The following is a 17,352-nucleotide window of genomic DNA, read 5'->3' as shown; positions in this document are numbered from 1 at the left end:
GGCTATTTATTTAGGCTATTTAGCAAGTCAGAGGTGACTATGAAAGTGTTATACCAAAAAAGGAATATGATGAAGTTTATTTAAGATTAAATGATATAATCCCAGCATTTAGAGGCAACATAATTTTGAAGTCTGTCATTAATTTTATTTTTTTTTCCCCACTGAATCAGGTTCATTTCTTTGTAACCACTGCTGTATTGTCCCTTCAGACAGGTAATTTTTCTGGCAGTCTGAAGAACCAGCTACAGTTTACCCTAGTACCTTACTCTGTATTTAGCATTTCCATGCCACACAAGACTTTTCCATTACAGTTGAGGTTTGGGAACAGTACAGTCAGCCTTTCTTCCAGGCATCCCAGAACAATGCTTTTCTCTTGGTACAGTTCAGTCTGCTAGAAGCCTAGATCCTTGAAGTGTTCAATACCACCAGTACTCAAATATACAGTGTTATTTCTGTGACAAAGCAGCTTTACATTGTGTTACTCTAGTGTCAAAAAATGAAATGCATGCTGTTAGAAGACAGTATTTTATAGTTGTTTTGTATCTAACAAACCAGAATACAGTGGCATCATCACTGTAGCACTGGAATATTTGCCCGGTGAGGCTCCCACAGATAAGGTCTAATCACAGGTTTCAGCATCTTGCTGCTTTGAAGCATTTCTGTAATTATAAGCTACAGAGTATTGAGTGGTTTTCAGCAACAACTTGAGCTTCCAGAAAACCTTAGTCTTGGGCCTTTTAAAAAAATTCCATCAAAGCCTTCAAGTTTGGAGGAGCCTTGTGCACATGTGCCCTGCAAGAATCAAGTTTCTGTATTTTCAAGTGTAGCAATTTAACTGTTAAACTCTGGCTCTCAAGTTTGAAAAGTTTAACCCAAGGCTTTCAAAAATGCTGTTTGATCTTTGTTGCATGTTGACAGACAGCAGGATGAGAAGGCTTTTTCTCAGTGATTTTCCTGAAGAGCAAATCAAGCTTTGGTGACCCATCAGACAGAGGTTTGCTGCGCAGGCAGCTTCTGGGTCGGTGTGGTATTAGAAGGGTTAAGGAGCCATCTGCTGGCAGCTCCAACAAATTGTGGAATGCAGCAAAGCTAATAAAATTTCAATTACAAATTAATTATGTACAGTGCATTTAATTATCCATGGATTCAAACTGTCCATGGATAATTCAAATGAAGCACTTTCACAGGGGATATACAGTCTGCTACGTATCTGCCAACAATTTAAATTAGATGCCGATGGATCCTGGGTGTCTGATATGTCTTTAAAAAAAAGAAACAGCCGGGCCCACAGTGTGTTGAATTTGGTCATATTAATGTGTATCAGCACCAGAAAAATATATGCAGGCCACTTTATACATTTAGATCATTGCCTCAAAACAGAAAGCACAGGAGAGTATGTGTTGAAGAAAGAGCCAGACCTGAGGTTATTCATTGTATTTCCACTTAGTGGGGAAATAAAAGGGACAAAAAAGGTGACAGGTATGACAACAGTAAGCATTCTTCATTAAGAGTTAAAATGAAAGTATAGTCTGATTTAAAACTTAGGGCTCCATTTTAGAGGGCTGCTAACCACAGAAGTCATCTCTGAGCCAAATGGGGAAGATTCTGCACCTCTCTGACTGCGGTGGCCCCACTGAAAGGACGACATGGTTCCCTTCGAAGTACACAAGCAGAGTTCAAGCATTGCCAACAACTTTTATAGCCTCTGTACCCTTGCCACACACCCCCTGCCCCTTATTCCCCTTGTCACATCATACTGCATCATCAGACACACAGGTATGGAGACTGTATTGCAGAACAGCTATGCACCTCCCCAGACATCATACAGCTGCATTACCCGCACAAAGCAAAAATACCAAAAGGGGACTGTTCTTAGGAAGCAAACACACAGCACCTCTTTGCCTTAACATTAGCAGAGAGGTAACCCTTGTCAGCAGCTGAGACATTAACAGGTCATAAACACAAGCAATGTGGGGAAAAGCACCACAATAACAGCAGATCCCACAGTGACAAAGCCTATTGGGTTGGTAATGCGTGCACACACAGTCTATGAACAGGAGTCGACAGCGTGCCACCAGCCCAGTCCTCACTCAGGGGAAAGGCAGGCTTCAAGGGGAACAGTCTCCCACTGCCTCATCTCCCTCCTGACATCCTCTCCAGGCACACACACAGAGCAGGAGCAAAAAATGGTTGTTATCTTATATTTCAGAAGGCAAAAGTCACCATCAGAAACATCAGAAAGCCCCAGCTGATAATCCATTCATTAGCAGTGCCGAGTTCAGTAGGGGTCTCCGAGTCAGAGTTTCCACACGTCACAGTAGATTTCATAGTGGGTGCATGAAATGCAAATGCAGTTCTTTAAGCTGTAGGTTTCTTTTAGCAACTTAAACCACACCTACATTTTTCTTTCCAAGCCTTAATTTTACAAAGAATGTCAGTTATCCCATCTCTCCTATATAATCATGCTACCGCATTACACTTCTTTCACCACTTGTCTCCAAGCTTGTTTACAGACATCCAGGAGCTAACCGAATTCACCTGCAAGTATGAATCAGTAGGACTGACACGCATTTTTCTGCAGGTGTCTGAGTCCTTGACTAGTAGGATACTCAGCAGAAAATACCTGAGTCTAAGGCTGCTGCACAGCTCAGCTCAATGAAAGCCACAAACTTGGCCTCTCAAATGTACTTTGCAGAGTGCATGCAGGCTTAGGAATATGTCAAACATACCTCTGAAAATAGATAAAGAGGAGATGGATAAAAAAAACCCTCTGGCCTTAAAATGGCAGATATTATTGCTGTACAATTTTAATCTTTCATTCCAGCTTGTATACTCAACACACTGCTGGACTGAGAAGTTACTCCTTAAGTTGTACATGCAGATAAACATTCACGTAACTGCCTGGGTCCACATATCAGTTTCTGCAAGATTTTCATATTATCTTTCATTATATGGTGTTTTTATTTTTTAAATCCTCATTATTAATGCTAAACATTTGAGTTCCTGCCTTCTAATAAAGGGGGAAGCTCAGTTTTCCTCAATGCAATGGTTCTGAACTTGGAGGTACTACCTGACATATTCTAGGACTGATGAGTTACCACAAATAAAGCGTCACATGCTGAAGATGGCATTGTTGCTACTTCAACCCATCAGCAGCACAGCAGAGCAAACAAGTTTAACAGCCCTCATCTACTATTCTTTTCTCCTATCGTCACTCCATTTTTACTGTACAGCCACACACTCACTTGGTGCTTTTGATATGCATCCATAAAAATGAACTGTGGTGCTTTGAAGAAAAATGTTCATGACTTAATTCTTCCTGCACTGGCTGTCAATCAGACACTGAGCTTATGATGTATACAATCTCTCGATTTTGTAAGCTTCCTTCCTGGAAACAGCAGTTTCAACTGGGTGGGGGCAGGATGGGTGGGGGAAGCAGGACAGAAGAATGCTATCTGTCTCTCATTACCCATTGACTCCTCAAGCCATCAGTTTTGTTGCTGAGCAAACTAATACAGCTCTGAGAGCCACTGGAAAGTGATTAAAATTTGGCAGCAGAAAATCTAAACCACTGGCGTTTCTATGGCAATAGGGAGAGTGCAAAATGTGAAAAAGCCTGTAGCATTGCTGCCATCCTGCTGTGAACCAGAGGTATAGTGCCTCTGACTCTGGAGCCAGAAAGCCCATTTGTATAGACCCCCCCCCCCTTCAAATTTAACAGGCTCTGTTTTAATTCTTGAGCTAACTGCAAATTAAATGCTATTTATTAAGCTAGAAGATTGCACATCAGCCTATTTTGCTTAAAGATTAGTATCCTCACTTCTCATGCAACAGCCATGTCTTGCCTGTCTCTCCCTCTGTATTGCCCTCGGAAAACCAGGGAGGGATCCTACCAGCAAGGGCAGTCAGTCTAAAGCTGCTAGTGATCTATTGTTTGCCATTGAACTCCAAGTCCAGGCTTCCTTTTGCAGAACTGCAAGTGAATTTGGGTTGAGGAATGGAGGATAAGCATAGCACTCAAAATGATCCAGTTTGGGTTGGGTTCTTAATGTTAGATTCCTAACTAGAAACAGTTTGATTTGGCAAGGCTGCTGAGCAGACCCAGTGCTATCTATGAGCACTGAACATTTCTGGAAAAAAATAATCCTGGCTAATTTTAACTGCTGAAATATGGATTCAAAAGCATAGTTATAGGCACCCAGGTATGAAATTGTAGCCATTTTAATCAACTTCTTGCCTTCTCTCCCCCATTTTCTCTTAGGTGGCTAAGCAACTGCAGCCTTCAGTCGTGTGGATTGGAGAGACAGAAAAAATATTTTCCAAAGCAGCACCGAAGGCTGAAGAGGTGAGTTGCTCCTTTTTTATTTCGGTGCAGATAATTTCTCCTGTTGCGTTACAACCGACACAAAGGAACAAGTGTATTTCTTAGCTTAGCACATACCAGTATGACCAGACCTGCCAAAGCTTGCTTGATAATAGCTTGCCTCACTAACATTTTTTTTTCTTTTAAGAGAGTCTTGTGACTTCAAGAGCCCCCAAGAGGTCACATTTCTCTCCTATGCCTATACTTGCTTTATTTAAAAATAGTCCAGTCACTGCTCATCAGTGCACTGAAAAGTAGAAGAGAATAATGGAGAATTTCAAAATATGAGGCAAGAAACTAAAAGTTATGATGAGCTGAAATTGTTCAGCTCTATTAATTTGAGAAATTGGATGGAGCCAAAGTGAACAATGAAGCAACAAGGATAAATTTCCACTGTGAAAACAAAGAGCCTATGTTAAATAGTTATGTTTACAGATTATTTTCTTTGGGGTCCCAGGAGTCCTACTGCCATTCCTTCCTCTCTTGTGTAGCTTCCCCACAAGAAAGAAAATTAAAACACTGCCCAATAGGCACAGCAACTCAACAACTGCAGCAGAGAGCAATTCACCTGAAATCCTGATTAGATTCATGCTGCTTGCAAAATATTTTACTTTTAGAGATCCAAGTGAAAAATTAAACCTTTTTCCTTAAGGCGAGTCCTGTACATTTAGACTGTGGGATGGATACAAGCCTGTATTTTAAAAGACCAATGAAGCATCACCTCAGATGAGGCTGTTACTTCTATGAGGGCTGTATGAGCTGCTAGGTGTGCAATGGTTGATACCCTCTAGTGGTCCCCACACCAAAAGGGAACCTTTCTCTTGGGCTCAAACCTTGACAGCAAGTGCAGATAGGGAGTAAAATTAAGACCAGGGGCCAAAGATTGCCTGGAGTACTCATTATCTTTAACTGCTTTGATAACCACCAGCATGGAAAAATTTCTTGTCCTGCACACCTCAGTGTCAAGGGTATCACCTCTGCCCCTGCTATCGCATCCCGAGACCTGCAGGTATTTAACAAAAGGTCTCTTGCATTTTTGGTTGGAGTGGGTGGCTCCAGGCTTGAAGTCACTCATGTCCAAGATAGTTCTCATGGCATAACCAATATTTGGAACCAGAGAGCATGAAACAGGAGGGACAGGTAGTGGTAACTGGCAGCCTGGGGAGCCTTCCTTAGGAGCACTAGAATTTTGGAGAAGATGAGCTAAGCTCAGCCCTAAGAAGCCAAAGTGAGTGGAAGTCACTTTGCTCATCCCAGTGTGACATTTCTGGCACCATGACTCCGAACCTCGTAAAAAGAAGCCTTAAATTCTTCAAATAGCCACTAAAAAACTAGTCTCTCTCCAGTCCTCCCCAAAGGATGCAAAGCAGTCCAATAGCAACTACGTTATGGTAAACCCAGTTGCCAAGGGTGATGTGGAAGCAGTTCAGCTACTCATAGTTAAACAAATAGGGGTCACTTTCACAGTCCACCCCACTTTTCTCCAGCTCAGGTCCACATGATGGCCAAAATCATAGCTTGCCTCTTCAACAGCCCTTCTTGCTACTGACACATTTCTTTCAAAGTGAAGGAGGTATTATTAGCTTTCAGGACATAACCCTGAAATGTGTGCACTATAGACATACATTAGTTTCACAAGCATAACAGGAGCTACTGACACATAAATGCCAGTCTGGCTTAGTAGGCAAGAGTGAGTGTTTAGCTCAGTCTCTGATACTGGTTCAATCATTTAAAATTGAAAAATTAAGATTCCTACAAGCTGAGCAATGAACATGGGCTGTAACCAACTCTAGATCAGTGGGAATCCATGAATATCATTTATCACCCAAATAAATTAAAGTTCTAAATGCAGGGGTTAAATTAGGACTTATTTTCACGAGTAAGAGGTGAAATAGGAGTCAGACAGTTGTTTTAAAAATTCTCTGCATCTCCTGGTAGTCAGTTTTTCCAGCAGAAGATATACTGCAAGCCCAGAAAACACCATGTGTCACTTGAAGCAACTATTATCTTCTATCAGTCATTTCAGTGAGATGGGATGCCTCTACCCGCCCATCCCCCCTCCAAACCTAAAGTAATTTGATAATTCTCACTTTTCTAGCAATATTGATGTCTCGAAAGATCTTGGAGGACACTTGTACTTCCTTCCAATACACATGAAGAGGAGGAAATCTTGAAGCCTATGAGTAGCAACAGATATATATAAATCACAGAGAGTAATTTAGCCAGCATAAAAATGTGTTAAAAACAAAGTAAATCCACATTTCAGTCATTGCTGTGACCAGATCTCCCTGACAGAGGAAGGGTGGCAAGATTGGCTAAAACTTCTAAGGTAGATATGTAACAGCAGCTTGTTTAATCATCAGAGAAGTAAAGTTCATTACCAAAAGCTTCCCAACAAGGGAATGGCAAAGTTTGGATGAGAGCTTGTGATCTGAGACAGCAAACATACTGTTCAGACAGAGCAACATCCTTTCTTTCGGAGCAAGAGAAAAGCCAAGGCTTCTCCTTTGCTCTAGGGCAGACCTACTGTGCTTACAAGGTACCTTCTTTGGGAGCAAGCACAGGCATCCCGCTCTCCTGGGAGCATTGGGTGCATAGGCATGACAAGGAGGGGATAAAAAGATGGCAGCTGGCATTGAGTAATGGCCACAAGAATAGTTAATCCAAGAGCAAAAGCATGAGCTGGATGCGTTGTCCAGGCAAGCAACATGCCCATGCTCCGAAGTAGAACCTAAGCCCCAGTGCTAAGACATGTTCAACTCATTATCATGATTAAGCAATTGGCAAACTTAGGAAGATGCATAGTATGACCATGAGAATAAAAAGAAAGAGAAAACAGACATATTGTAATTAAGACAAGTTTAGCTAGAAAATTGCTGTGTGACTCTACCCCAAGACTTTGGGGATTTCTTATTGATTTCCCAATTTCTGCTCCTCCATAGCTTTCACTCCAAAGAACAGAGCTTTGTCTCCTTTCTGTCAGCCATCTGCTACTGCAGAAAACAGAAACATTGGATCACAAAGACTGTACATGCAATATAGATTCACAGGTGTTTATTATTGCCTTTCAGCTGAGAAGGTTTGCAGGACATAGTTTCTTCCTTACTGACATTAAGGAAGGCTGATCTGAAATTGAAGCTCAAGTTTCTCAGGTAGTTGCCTACTGTATAGTAAAAACAAAAACAAAAAAACCAAAAGACAAACAAACAAACAAAAAAACCTCCAAACAAAAAAAAACCACAAGGTGATCTAAAGAATAAAGTTTTCGAGTGAGTGTTGGTGACTTGGATGTTAAGTCTCAGTCATTTCTGAAGAGGCCCAAGTCATTAGACTTCTCTGATACACTATCCTAACACAGTTACTCGCTTACAGCTTTATTAACAGTAGAGTGACACCACAGCAATTTGATTAAGCTTCTCCAACCAATAGTCACTTGAACATTATCAAACATAACTATCCAATAACAGGTTTTGCTCAATACTCATCTGTTCTGTAAATAGTAGTTAAATATTTGTTATAAAGTCCAACAGTAAATTATTGCAAAGAAATGAACCCTGAATTCAAAGAGCTTGTGTCCTCAGGTTAGAGCCTCAGCAAGGTAAAAATCACAGTGAAAATTAGGGAGTGTATTTTTCACATTTAAACCATGGGTAGGAGTTGGTTTACCTCCAAGAGCTGTGAGGATTCCAGACCAGGTTACATACCCTGGCAATTTTTCTATCTGTTAAGGTTCATCAAGTGCACAGGTCCAAGCAATATTTCTCCTTGCACTGGAAATCAGTATTTCCTTCTTTTAAATGAGTTGTTTCCTTCCTGCTTTTCAGTAACAGGATCAGCAAATTCAATAGTGAAAGGCACTAGCACAAACCCACAAATACCTAAGCAGAAATCAAGTGCTTACCTGACTTTCAGAAGACAGAGGCTTTCTACTCAGGTTCAGCATCTAGTCTGCTTATACTAAATGCAACTAGACTACTAAAAGCACAAAATCCTGTTGCATGTAGCATGTCTACAACTACACCTTGTTAACTCAACTGTCAGCATTAGTAACAACTCTTTCCTCCTTGTATTTACATGTACATGCTGAAGATGAACCCAAAACGACTGGAAAAGATCCTCCCCAAATTCCTTAAGGCTTTGAAAGCACAGGACAGAGTGCTGCTAGTGGGAACCACCAACCGTCCCTTTGATGCTAATGTTAAATCCTTCTGCAAAGTTTATCAAAAAATCATTCTGATTCCTAGGCCTGACTACGCTTCAAGATTTGGCAAGTATTTCAAGTCATCCTGATGATTACTACTGTTTAAAAATCCATGCTTATTTTGTCTGGTTATCCTCAGAACTGACTTTAAACTCAATTCATACCCCAGGTATATCTCAATTCCTGAAAATTTAGGTAATACTGATACAGGCTACCCCCAAAGATCAAATAACAGAAGTACAAGTTGGGAAAAGAGTTTAAAATACTGTTCAGCAGTGATTAACATTTTTTCATGAGTTTAGTGTGCACTAAGTTCAGCCCAAGCTGGTTTTTCCCCTGTATGAAGGATAAGATCCTATTTCAGTGCCCATTTTCTATTTTAAGCTTTTATTTTTTTACACAGGAGTAACAGAAATTCAGAATCCCTGTGTAGTTCCCATACTCTAAACAATATACTTCAGGACCTCTCCATAAACAGAGCCGTGTCTGGAGGACCAAGTTTTGTTGCTATCAGATTCCATTTTTGTACTTACAGATCATGAGAGAAATTGTAGAGGCATCCAAGATTTTGCATGTCTAGTCTATCAAATGTTTACAGTGATAGACAGGCCCTCCCAAAGTCTGACAAATTCACTGAATACCCCATAGGCTGAGACTCAAAGCTTGTAAGGAAAACAGTGTCTTTTATTAGACCAATTTACATGGCTAGAAAGAGACAAACTTCCAGGAATGCACGTTTGTTTTCAGATTTGAATCACCTTGAAAGCCTGCAATAGCTCACCATTGACTGAGAAGAAATGCTCCCAATTAAGCTTAATAATGTGCATCAGTTACTACAAGAAAAATGGTCATTTGTCCACATCCTTCAGAAGTGGCTGGTAGAGGGGCTTTTGTTCCCAGAAATATAAATTATTTTTTTTCCTGTGGTTTAATTACAGGTATCATGTGGTTTAATACACTTTCCAGGGTACTAAGGAGTCTGGATGGGGTAACTCATGAACAGAAGGGCTGTTTAGATTCAGTCTAAAGATAAAATGGAAAAAAGGTTTGCGGCTATTCAGAATGGCACCAAACACTTCAAGTTAGGACTCTCAATGGTGCGCTTCTCCTACCAGCAGCTCCTAGCATGAATGTCTCTATTGATCACCACATCAAGGAAAACAGGCTCCCTTCATGCCACTGATCCAGTAGATCATGTCCCAGAAGAACACAGTAGTAAAGGAAACCACATTCAGTTCAGGGACCTTGCTACACAATTGTACCTTGACTACAATATTGCTCTGCATAGTCACCTTATTACAAAAACCATGCAACTGTATTGTGAAGTCCAGTTTCATACTGCCTTTCATGGAGGCAGCCAAGGTACTGAGAAGATGCATGTTTGGGCAAGCTCAAGACAGGTTTTGACTGCCTAGCACATTGTAAATCTCTCCCACGTTCAATAATTTTCATAGTGTGGATGGGAAATGGTCTCTAAGCAAGCTAACATGTGTTTCATGTTATGTTACAGCTCTGATAAATTGCTAACAGATAAGGGACATGAATAAGACCTAGAGAACGGAGGTGATAGCAGCTGAATTTAGCTGTGTTCGCTTCTGGGGATTAAACTGTCACATTCTGGGATTCTCACCACTCATTTGGAGTAAAAAAAAAAAAAAAAAAAAAAAGGCCAGCTAAAGGGATTTCAGCTGCAAACTTAAGAATGCCCCAAGAAGTTAGCTCTTGACATTTTAAAGCAGATTAAACTTGTAGCTTTACTTCTTCAACAGTGTCCCATTTAAGAAAGTGCCTGGCTTGCTCTTTAGCTCCAACCTTCCCTGGAGTTCAATGGAAATATGATCTTTACAGTACAGAGCACTCACCTCCCATTCTTGACAATTTTCAGTGCCAACACCTAATTTGAGAACTAAAGAAACTTGTTTTGACAGAAAAACCATGATGTAACAAACATTAATAGCCACAGTGCACAGCAACCTGTCTGCTACAACCCTCCCTTTTGTTACAAACCAGAATATTCCAATCTATGCATGATGGAAACAGTAAACATACAATGGAATCGTTAAAGTGGAAGATTCACGATCCTGTACTGGTTTCTTGCTATTAATCACCCAGCAAGTTAGTACCTCCTATTACGCATGATCCTACCTGCAGCCTGCAGCACACAATATATGGCTGCACAGAAGTAGCGCTCACTGTTGTGCACATTAGTTCCTCTTTTATGAATTAGTGATTCAGCCAATAATTATTGAGCATAGATATAATTCAAGTGGAAGATCACAATTTGCCTGAGTGGAAAATGTACTACAAAGTTGTCAATAGTTATGGGCACAAGTCCATAGTATTGACATCGCAATCGAAGGAAGAATAAGGCAGGTTTTCTCCATTACTTGAGTGCTGCAACATCCAGTACCATTAACTCTCCACCCAACATTTTTATAATATGAGTGTTCAAACACACGATACTCAAATCACAAATTGTTTCATTCAAGAACATTTTTAATCTCTATGCATAATACTAATTATTTTTTCCTCATGTTTTCATATAAGGCTTCAAAGGAAAGCATAGTGAGATGGCATGCAAGTTTTACTAAGTTTCTCTGAGACAGACCATTACTTTACATAGGATAAAACAAGAAGTGTTGTTACTCCTATTAATTTATTTTGGGAAGCAAAATCTCAGGCACTTCACAAACATTAAGAAAACCTTCATGTCACAGAGGTTCACAGCTAGAAGATAAAAACAGGTTCACCATTTAAATAACAAGCAAAATGCCAATCACAGAAATTTACACCTGGCCTTCGCAAGATGTGCCTGCATAGCTAGAAGCCTTTGGCTTCTTTGGCTTCCAAACCAGACATTGAGTCCCCATAGCAGCCCTCAGTTCAGCAGAAGTCAGGGTCGTGGAAATAACAACAGGCTGTTAATACAGCTACTTAACTCTACACACCCAAATGGGAACATTCTGGACAGGTTCTTTTTCTGTGTATACACACAAGCATATTTAAGTAGTTCTTTCCATTTTTACACACATATCCACCTCACTTTATGTGCCCTTAAAGACTTTCTGAAAAGTACTGACTGGTAGCCAACAAATGATCACTAATGGTTTAAGAACAGATGCTATACTGCAAATCTACAGACAAAAGAAACAGCAAACAAGGAAGATTTGAGTCTTGGCTTTCCTGACTGATACCCCTTATTTTTCTGCTTCAACTTCAAAATGCAAAAATATTTCTCCTGTTTTCCTTAATGCATGTCTTTGGCATTCTCTCTTTTTCTGGGTCCTGATGAACAGTGTTATGGAAACACATCATCCTGCAGAATGGTGGAACAATCACCAACTTGCTGAACATAAGCTGCCTAGCAAAGGTGTCCGATGGTTTCACCCAAGGACACATCATCCAGGCGGTGCAGGCTGTCCTGAGCGAGCTACGCCTCCTACAGATGACCAGGAAGCCACTGAGGACTGCCGAATTCATGACTTCTCTGGCCAGACAGGACCCAGTGTACAAAGAGGAGGAGGAAACATTTAAGGTGACATTAAGAGCTATGTTAACTGGCTGTCTTTCATCGTCCCCTGCCATGTCCTTGTCCAGGCACATTTGCTCTGGAGACCTGCTAATTCTGCTGATGAGTTGGCACATCACTGTTTGAATGATGATGTATGGCTCAACGGCACCAAACACCCATCTCCCCCATTTGGGGATGTTTGGCAGCCCAGGCCACTGAGTAGCTGGATATGCCAGGCAAACAGTCATTATTACAGGCAGCAACTCTGCACAGGCAACACGCCTGGCGTACTGCTTTGCTGAACCTACTGCCCGCACCCAGCTCATGTTGAACAGAGTGACCTTCACAGGCATGGATCAGTTATGCAGGTGCCATTAGTACAACGCATTGGTCGTTTTTCTTTCAGAGCTGACATGTTCAGCAAGCCTGGCTGTATTATCTCAAGAAGGCAAAAAACCCTGGACATGCAGGGTCTGCAGGGTGTTCCACATAAGGATCAAGTTTTAAGCCCTTATTTTAAATTATTTCAAACAAGAATTGTCTTATAAGAGTTTTCATTTCAGGGTTAAAAAAAAAAGTTTCTGCCTCAAACTCCATCCCTCTTCCCACCCTCAGGGCTATAAAATCCTGAAGGCAAAACCTAGTGCATTTGAGGTGCATTACATGTACCTCAAATATACATGGATTGCCCTGCAAACAACTACTTTTTTCCACATGTAGCTCAGTAATAATTACTCTTTCTTTCCCTAGACAAGGATTATCTTTATGTAGTGGTTAATTCTGCTTTCACTGTATTGCTTTTGGTTTTCCTTTTGATAGGAACAGTTTAATCGGACTTAAGTACAGGTCTACCATTTATTTACTGTAGTGACTTCAGTGTAGCTTAGGGACAGCTGAACCGGACTTGAACTAGCTGAGTGCAACACTACAGTTTAGCAGCACTGACACCCCAGAAAAAATGGTACAACACTTGACTAAGGCATTTCAAGCCTACTAAACTCTAGTAAAAGCCTTGGCCACCAAACAGGAAAACCCTGCTGTGTACCAAGAGACCACAGAAGAGTTTTCTCAGTCCCATGCCCCCTCATCTCCTGCCCAGACCTGCTTATAAACCATCCAGTTCTCCTGGCTGAAAGGTTTCCTTTTCATTTTGCTCTTTGAATCCCCCCTGCTTTTGAATCCCCACAGCACTTCACACAATAAACAGGATGTGGTTTCTCACAACTTTGTCCAAGTCTTCTTCCACTACTAACCTGATGATAGCGCATATTTCTCCCAGCTCTGTTGAATACTTTCCAATTTCCATTTAGAGCCATTTGGCTCACTCAACATAGGCAGCATTTGTGATATTTGGCAAATTACTCGTTTTTTTCCTCATGCTTCCTATCTAAACCAGTATCTTTCCTCAGGGAAAGGCTAATGGTTCAGTATTGCAGCAAAGAAAAAAAAACCCTATCATTCCCAGCTCCAAGTAGTAATCCATTTTTACCCTGAAACATGAGAGCTAGTATTTAGTGTGAGTTTAACTTGACAATACTATTCCACTTACTATAAATGTGCCTGTTTTGTACAGCATAAAGTATGCAGGCAGCACTTCATTTTGAACACGGCTAAAATGATACCATCCTCAGCGTCCCATGGCAATCATTTCCTTGCATTAATTACAGCCCTTAAGAAAGTATTTCCTTTTATCTATTTTAAATTTGTTTCCCTTAAATGTCATGGAATCTTGCCCCAGCACCTGTAATATGGCACAGGGGAAGAGGATTGTCAAAATGGCCTCGTGCATTAATTAACTCCAGTATCTTCATCTCTTCTTGCACAGAAGCCCCTGTTCCTGTGCCTCTGATCGTTTCCATCACTGGACCTTTTCTGTTGCTTTGCTTTGTCCTTTTTGAAGTGGGGCGGCTAAACCGCGGTATTCAAAGTGAAGATTAGCACTGTGATGAATCTTTGATTTCCATTCACTGGAAACATGAATCTCCCTGTTTGACATTTATATTCTGCCAGTGATCCAAAATGAATATAAATAATGCAAAATTTGTGATAATGCGATTTCTTCATTCAATTTACTCAAATTTCTGCCCCAATTATACATGGACATTTTTTAAATTATAAATTATTGCACCAGTGATTGATACAAATCCTTACACAAAAATAACAGTAGTCCTAGAAGAGGAGCAAGGGGCAGTCCACTAGCACAGTAGCTCTGCCTGGCAGTGACTGGTATAAAATATGTATAATATGTAAGAAAACCCATACCAAAGACTGTGGACACCATTCCTCCAATAATCAAACATTTTAACTCTGATCAGTCACTTACTGTCAGTAACTTATGTCTCCAGTTCAGATGCTAGTGCATTAGTGATAAATCTACTTTTATTTTAACTATATCTGGGGAGCTGACTTCATTAATCCCACATAGCAGTTCCACTAGCTAAAGAGTGAAAAGCAGCCATTACCACATGCTAACAGGCAGGTTAATTTTGTGCATTGAAATATATGCACAAAGAACTGGGAAGAGAACAAGAGAAGCCATCACGAGTCACTCAGCTCCTCATGCCACGTGCAGAGCCCTTTATCAGCAACCCAGAGTGGGCAGTGAGATGATCTCCCCAGTCTGCACCCACCAAACAGTGCTTTCCACCCTACCAAGGTCCCAGCAAGCTGTTGGCAGGGTTTTGTTGTTCTTTCCATCTCGCACTTAAAGTCTGGAGAGCATTATACCCAAGACAACAAACCTGGGGGGAAATAGGATTTCTATGGCCTCATGGCCTACCATGCACGGAAGGCCAGAGTCATTGCTTGATTGCTAGCTGCTCCTGGGGACGTCAACTCCTCCCCGAGCCAACAGTCACAACCACCACCTTGTCTTTCTTACCCCACTTATATGAAGGACCAGAAACAACCATGTCCAGACCTCTCCCTACCCCATCCTGCATCCGTTCCCCCGACACAGAAATAGCTTGGCCCGAAACCATCTTTAGGACAGCAAAATTCAATTGCCCAGGCTACTGCATTAAAAGCTCAGGGGTTCCCCCTAAACACCTCCCATGACACCATCTAGAAGTGGATGCATGAGAGGTTGCACGATGTTTTAATCTGTGGAGTCAGGCTTCTTGGAGGAGGGCTGCTCAGCTAGTTCAGGTAATTAGAGCAGAGATCAGGGTTAGGGCTGCCCAGCAGCCAGCTGGACGTTTGACAGCTCTCAGACTTCATTTACCTGCTGACAGTATTTAATCTGCCAGACAAGAGATCCAAATAGGGTGCCTGTCATCAGCCCCTTTCTGGGACCCAGAGGAAGCCTTTAAGAAGCATGACACCAAGAAGGACCGTCTGAGGCCAGGAGAGGAGCATCAAGGGGTTTTCTTCCCTATACGCTTCCAATACCTCTTCTCCCAATTACTTCTCTTGCTACTGCCTGTCTGTAACACATACTGGGAAACTGGACAAGGCAAATTCCTAGGGGGAGCCTTACCAGGCTCAAGTTGGAGGCAGCATTTTGGATGGATCATATGTAAAAGGCAGATTTCACAGGATGCCGCATTGGTAAGAAGGGTGAAGATGACAGGGGCCCAATCGAAGGGCAGAGGAGTCACAGTTGTGGCATTAAATAGTGGTCTGTGGTCAGCACAATGACATTCATTCCTGGGGCAGCACATGGATGAATACAGTCAAGATGGAAGGTATTTTATCAATCATGTCAACACCTAGTGGCATTTTAATCTCTGGTGTAGGCAGGCCTTTGTTGATAAAGGTTCCTGTACGTACATATGGGGAAAGACTAATTCCTACACACTACTAACTTTAAAGCATCGCCTTCTCCTTCACTTTACATTATTTTCACATGGCCTAGAACTGCCTTGTTGACATTGCAGTCCAGGAGCTTGGCAAGTTTGCAGAGCGACTATACCAAAATCATTTACAAGTCACAGGACTGTGAACAGGCATCTGAAAGCAATAAACAGGTTTTTAATGTTCGGGGTTTGTTTTGCTTCTTAAGCTCTCTCATTGAAATAAAAACTGTCTGGATTGATTTGCAGAGCCATGAGAAGTATATGCTTTGTCTATTGCCAAGTTTCAGACCAGAGGGAGTTTTGACAAGAGCTATATGCCTCGGAAATAGGGTTGATCATAGAAGTTCTAACATTTCCATAACTATAGCAACACAAATGGCCCAGCTAAGTATTCCTGTTAATGAGACACAATTCAAGCAAGCAATTGCTATACTTCTTGTTATAATAATGTTCTCAAGAGATGGGAGGATTTCATTTCTGCTTCTCCACAAGCCAGCCAGGATTTTAAGAGGTGGGGTTTTTTTAAGGAATGCTCAATTGTACTAGTAAAAAAGTTTAAATGTTCTTTTTTTTTTTTTTTAAGTTTTAATAAAACATACACATGCTTTTTGATTCTCCAGGCTTGGTATGCCAAGACACCACTGGGTAAAGCACGCATCAAAGCGCTGGCAGACAGTGAGAAAGCAGAAAAAGGAAAAACAAAAAAAGGAAAAGGGAAAAACTAACTTCCTCAAGAATTTTGCATCTGGCAATACCAGCCACAGCTCTACTTCATGGGAAAGAGGAAGACATTAGGAAATCAGACATGTCAGAATAGTACACCCCAAGTTATAGGTATTCCAGGAAACACAACTCCTTTCTGAATTAATTTTTAAAAGTTAAAAAAATCAGGTAAGACATCAATGTGACAAGTAGCTCTCAGAGGATAAAGAGTTAATGACCACTAACTTGCTCAAGCATTATTTATTCTAAGAGATTTTAGGGGGCAGAAGGGTTCATTACTCAGGACTGTAACATGCCATCAACTTTTAGGCTATACTCATTTATTTCAGCAAGTAACTCTCCTTAAAAATTGATGTCACATTAATGTCTTTCATTACTTTAATATCCTATATGCTTTATAAAACTAACTGCTTTATATATCTGTAGGTCTAATGTGTTACAGTTCTCAATAAAACTATTACAGCTATAAAGACTGCTTTTTAATTGCGATGGATTATAAGACACTTAATGCAATCTACCACAAGCTGAATATTTACATAGTCACATGAGTACCAGCACTGTTTCACCTTTTCATGCCTTATCATGGACAAATTCATACATGTGGATCTTAGCAGAAAACATTAATAAGCAGCACAAAAGCAAAGCAGTCAGGTGGTGTTCATTTTGGTGGATGTCCTGAAAGTCTATTTTGCAATAGAAAGCAGTGCCCGATTACTTTGTTTGCACAAATAGCAATGTATCTGTTGCTTAAAACAAA

The 17,352-nt window shown here is 40.9% G+C and overlaps 1 protein-coding gene across 1 annotated transcript in view; it reads left to right on the top strand.

Moving 5' to 3' along the window:
* Positions 1 to 16,937, top strand: part of DRC11 (dynein regulatory complex subunit 11) — a 104,767-nt gene extending 87,830 nt beyond the window's left edge. Inside the window, exons 16-19 of the mRNA XM_075029189.1 lie at positions 4,262 to 4,345; positions 8,453 to 8,630; positions 11,861 to 12,099; positions 16,493 to 16,937. Of these exons, the coding sequence (XP_074885290.1) occupies positions 4,262 to 4,345; positions 8,453 to 8,630; positions 11,861 to 12,099; positions 16,493 to 16,597 (606 nt within the window). The 3' untranslated portion in view covers positions 16,598 to 16,937. The remainder of the gene's footprint in view (positions 1 to 4,261; positions 4,346 to 8,452; positions 8,631 to 11,860; positions 12,100 to 16,492) is intronic.
* The last annotated feature ends 415 nt before the right edge of the window (positions 16,938 to 17,352 follow it).

Source organism: Buteo buteo, chromosome 5, assembly GCF_964188355.1.
Source record: "Buteo buteo chromosome 5, bButBut1.hap1.1, whole genome shotgun sequence".
NCBI lineage: Eukaryota > Metazoa > Chordata > Aves > Accipitriformes > Accipitridae > Buteo > Buteo buteo.
The sequence above is the reverse complement of the archived record's forward strand: the minus strand, read 5'-3'. Positions and strand labels throughout refer to the sequence as shown.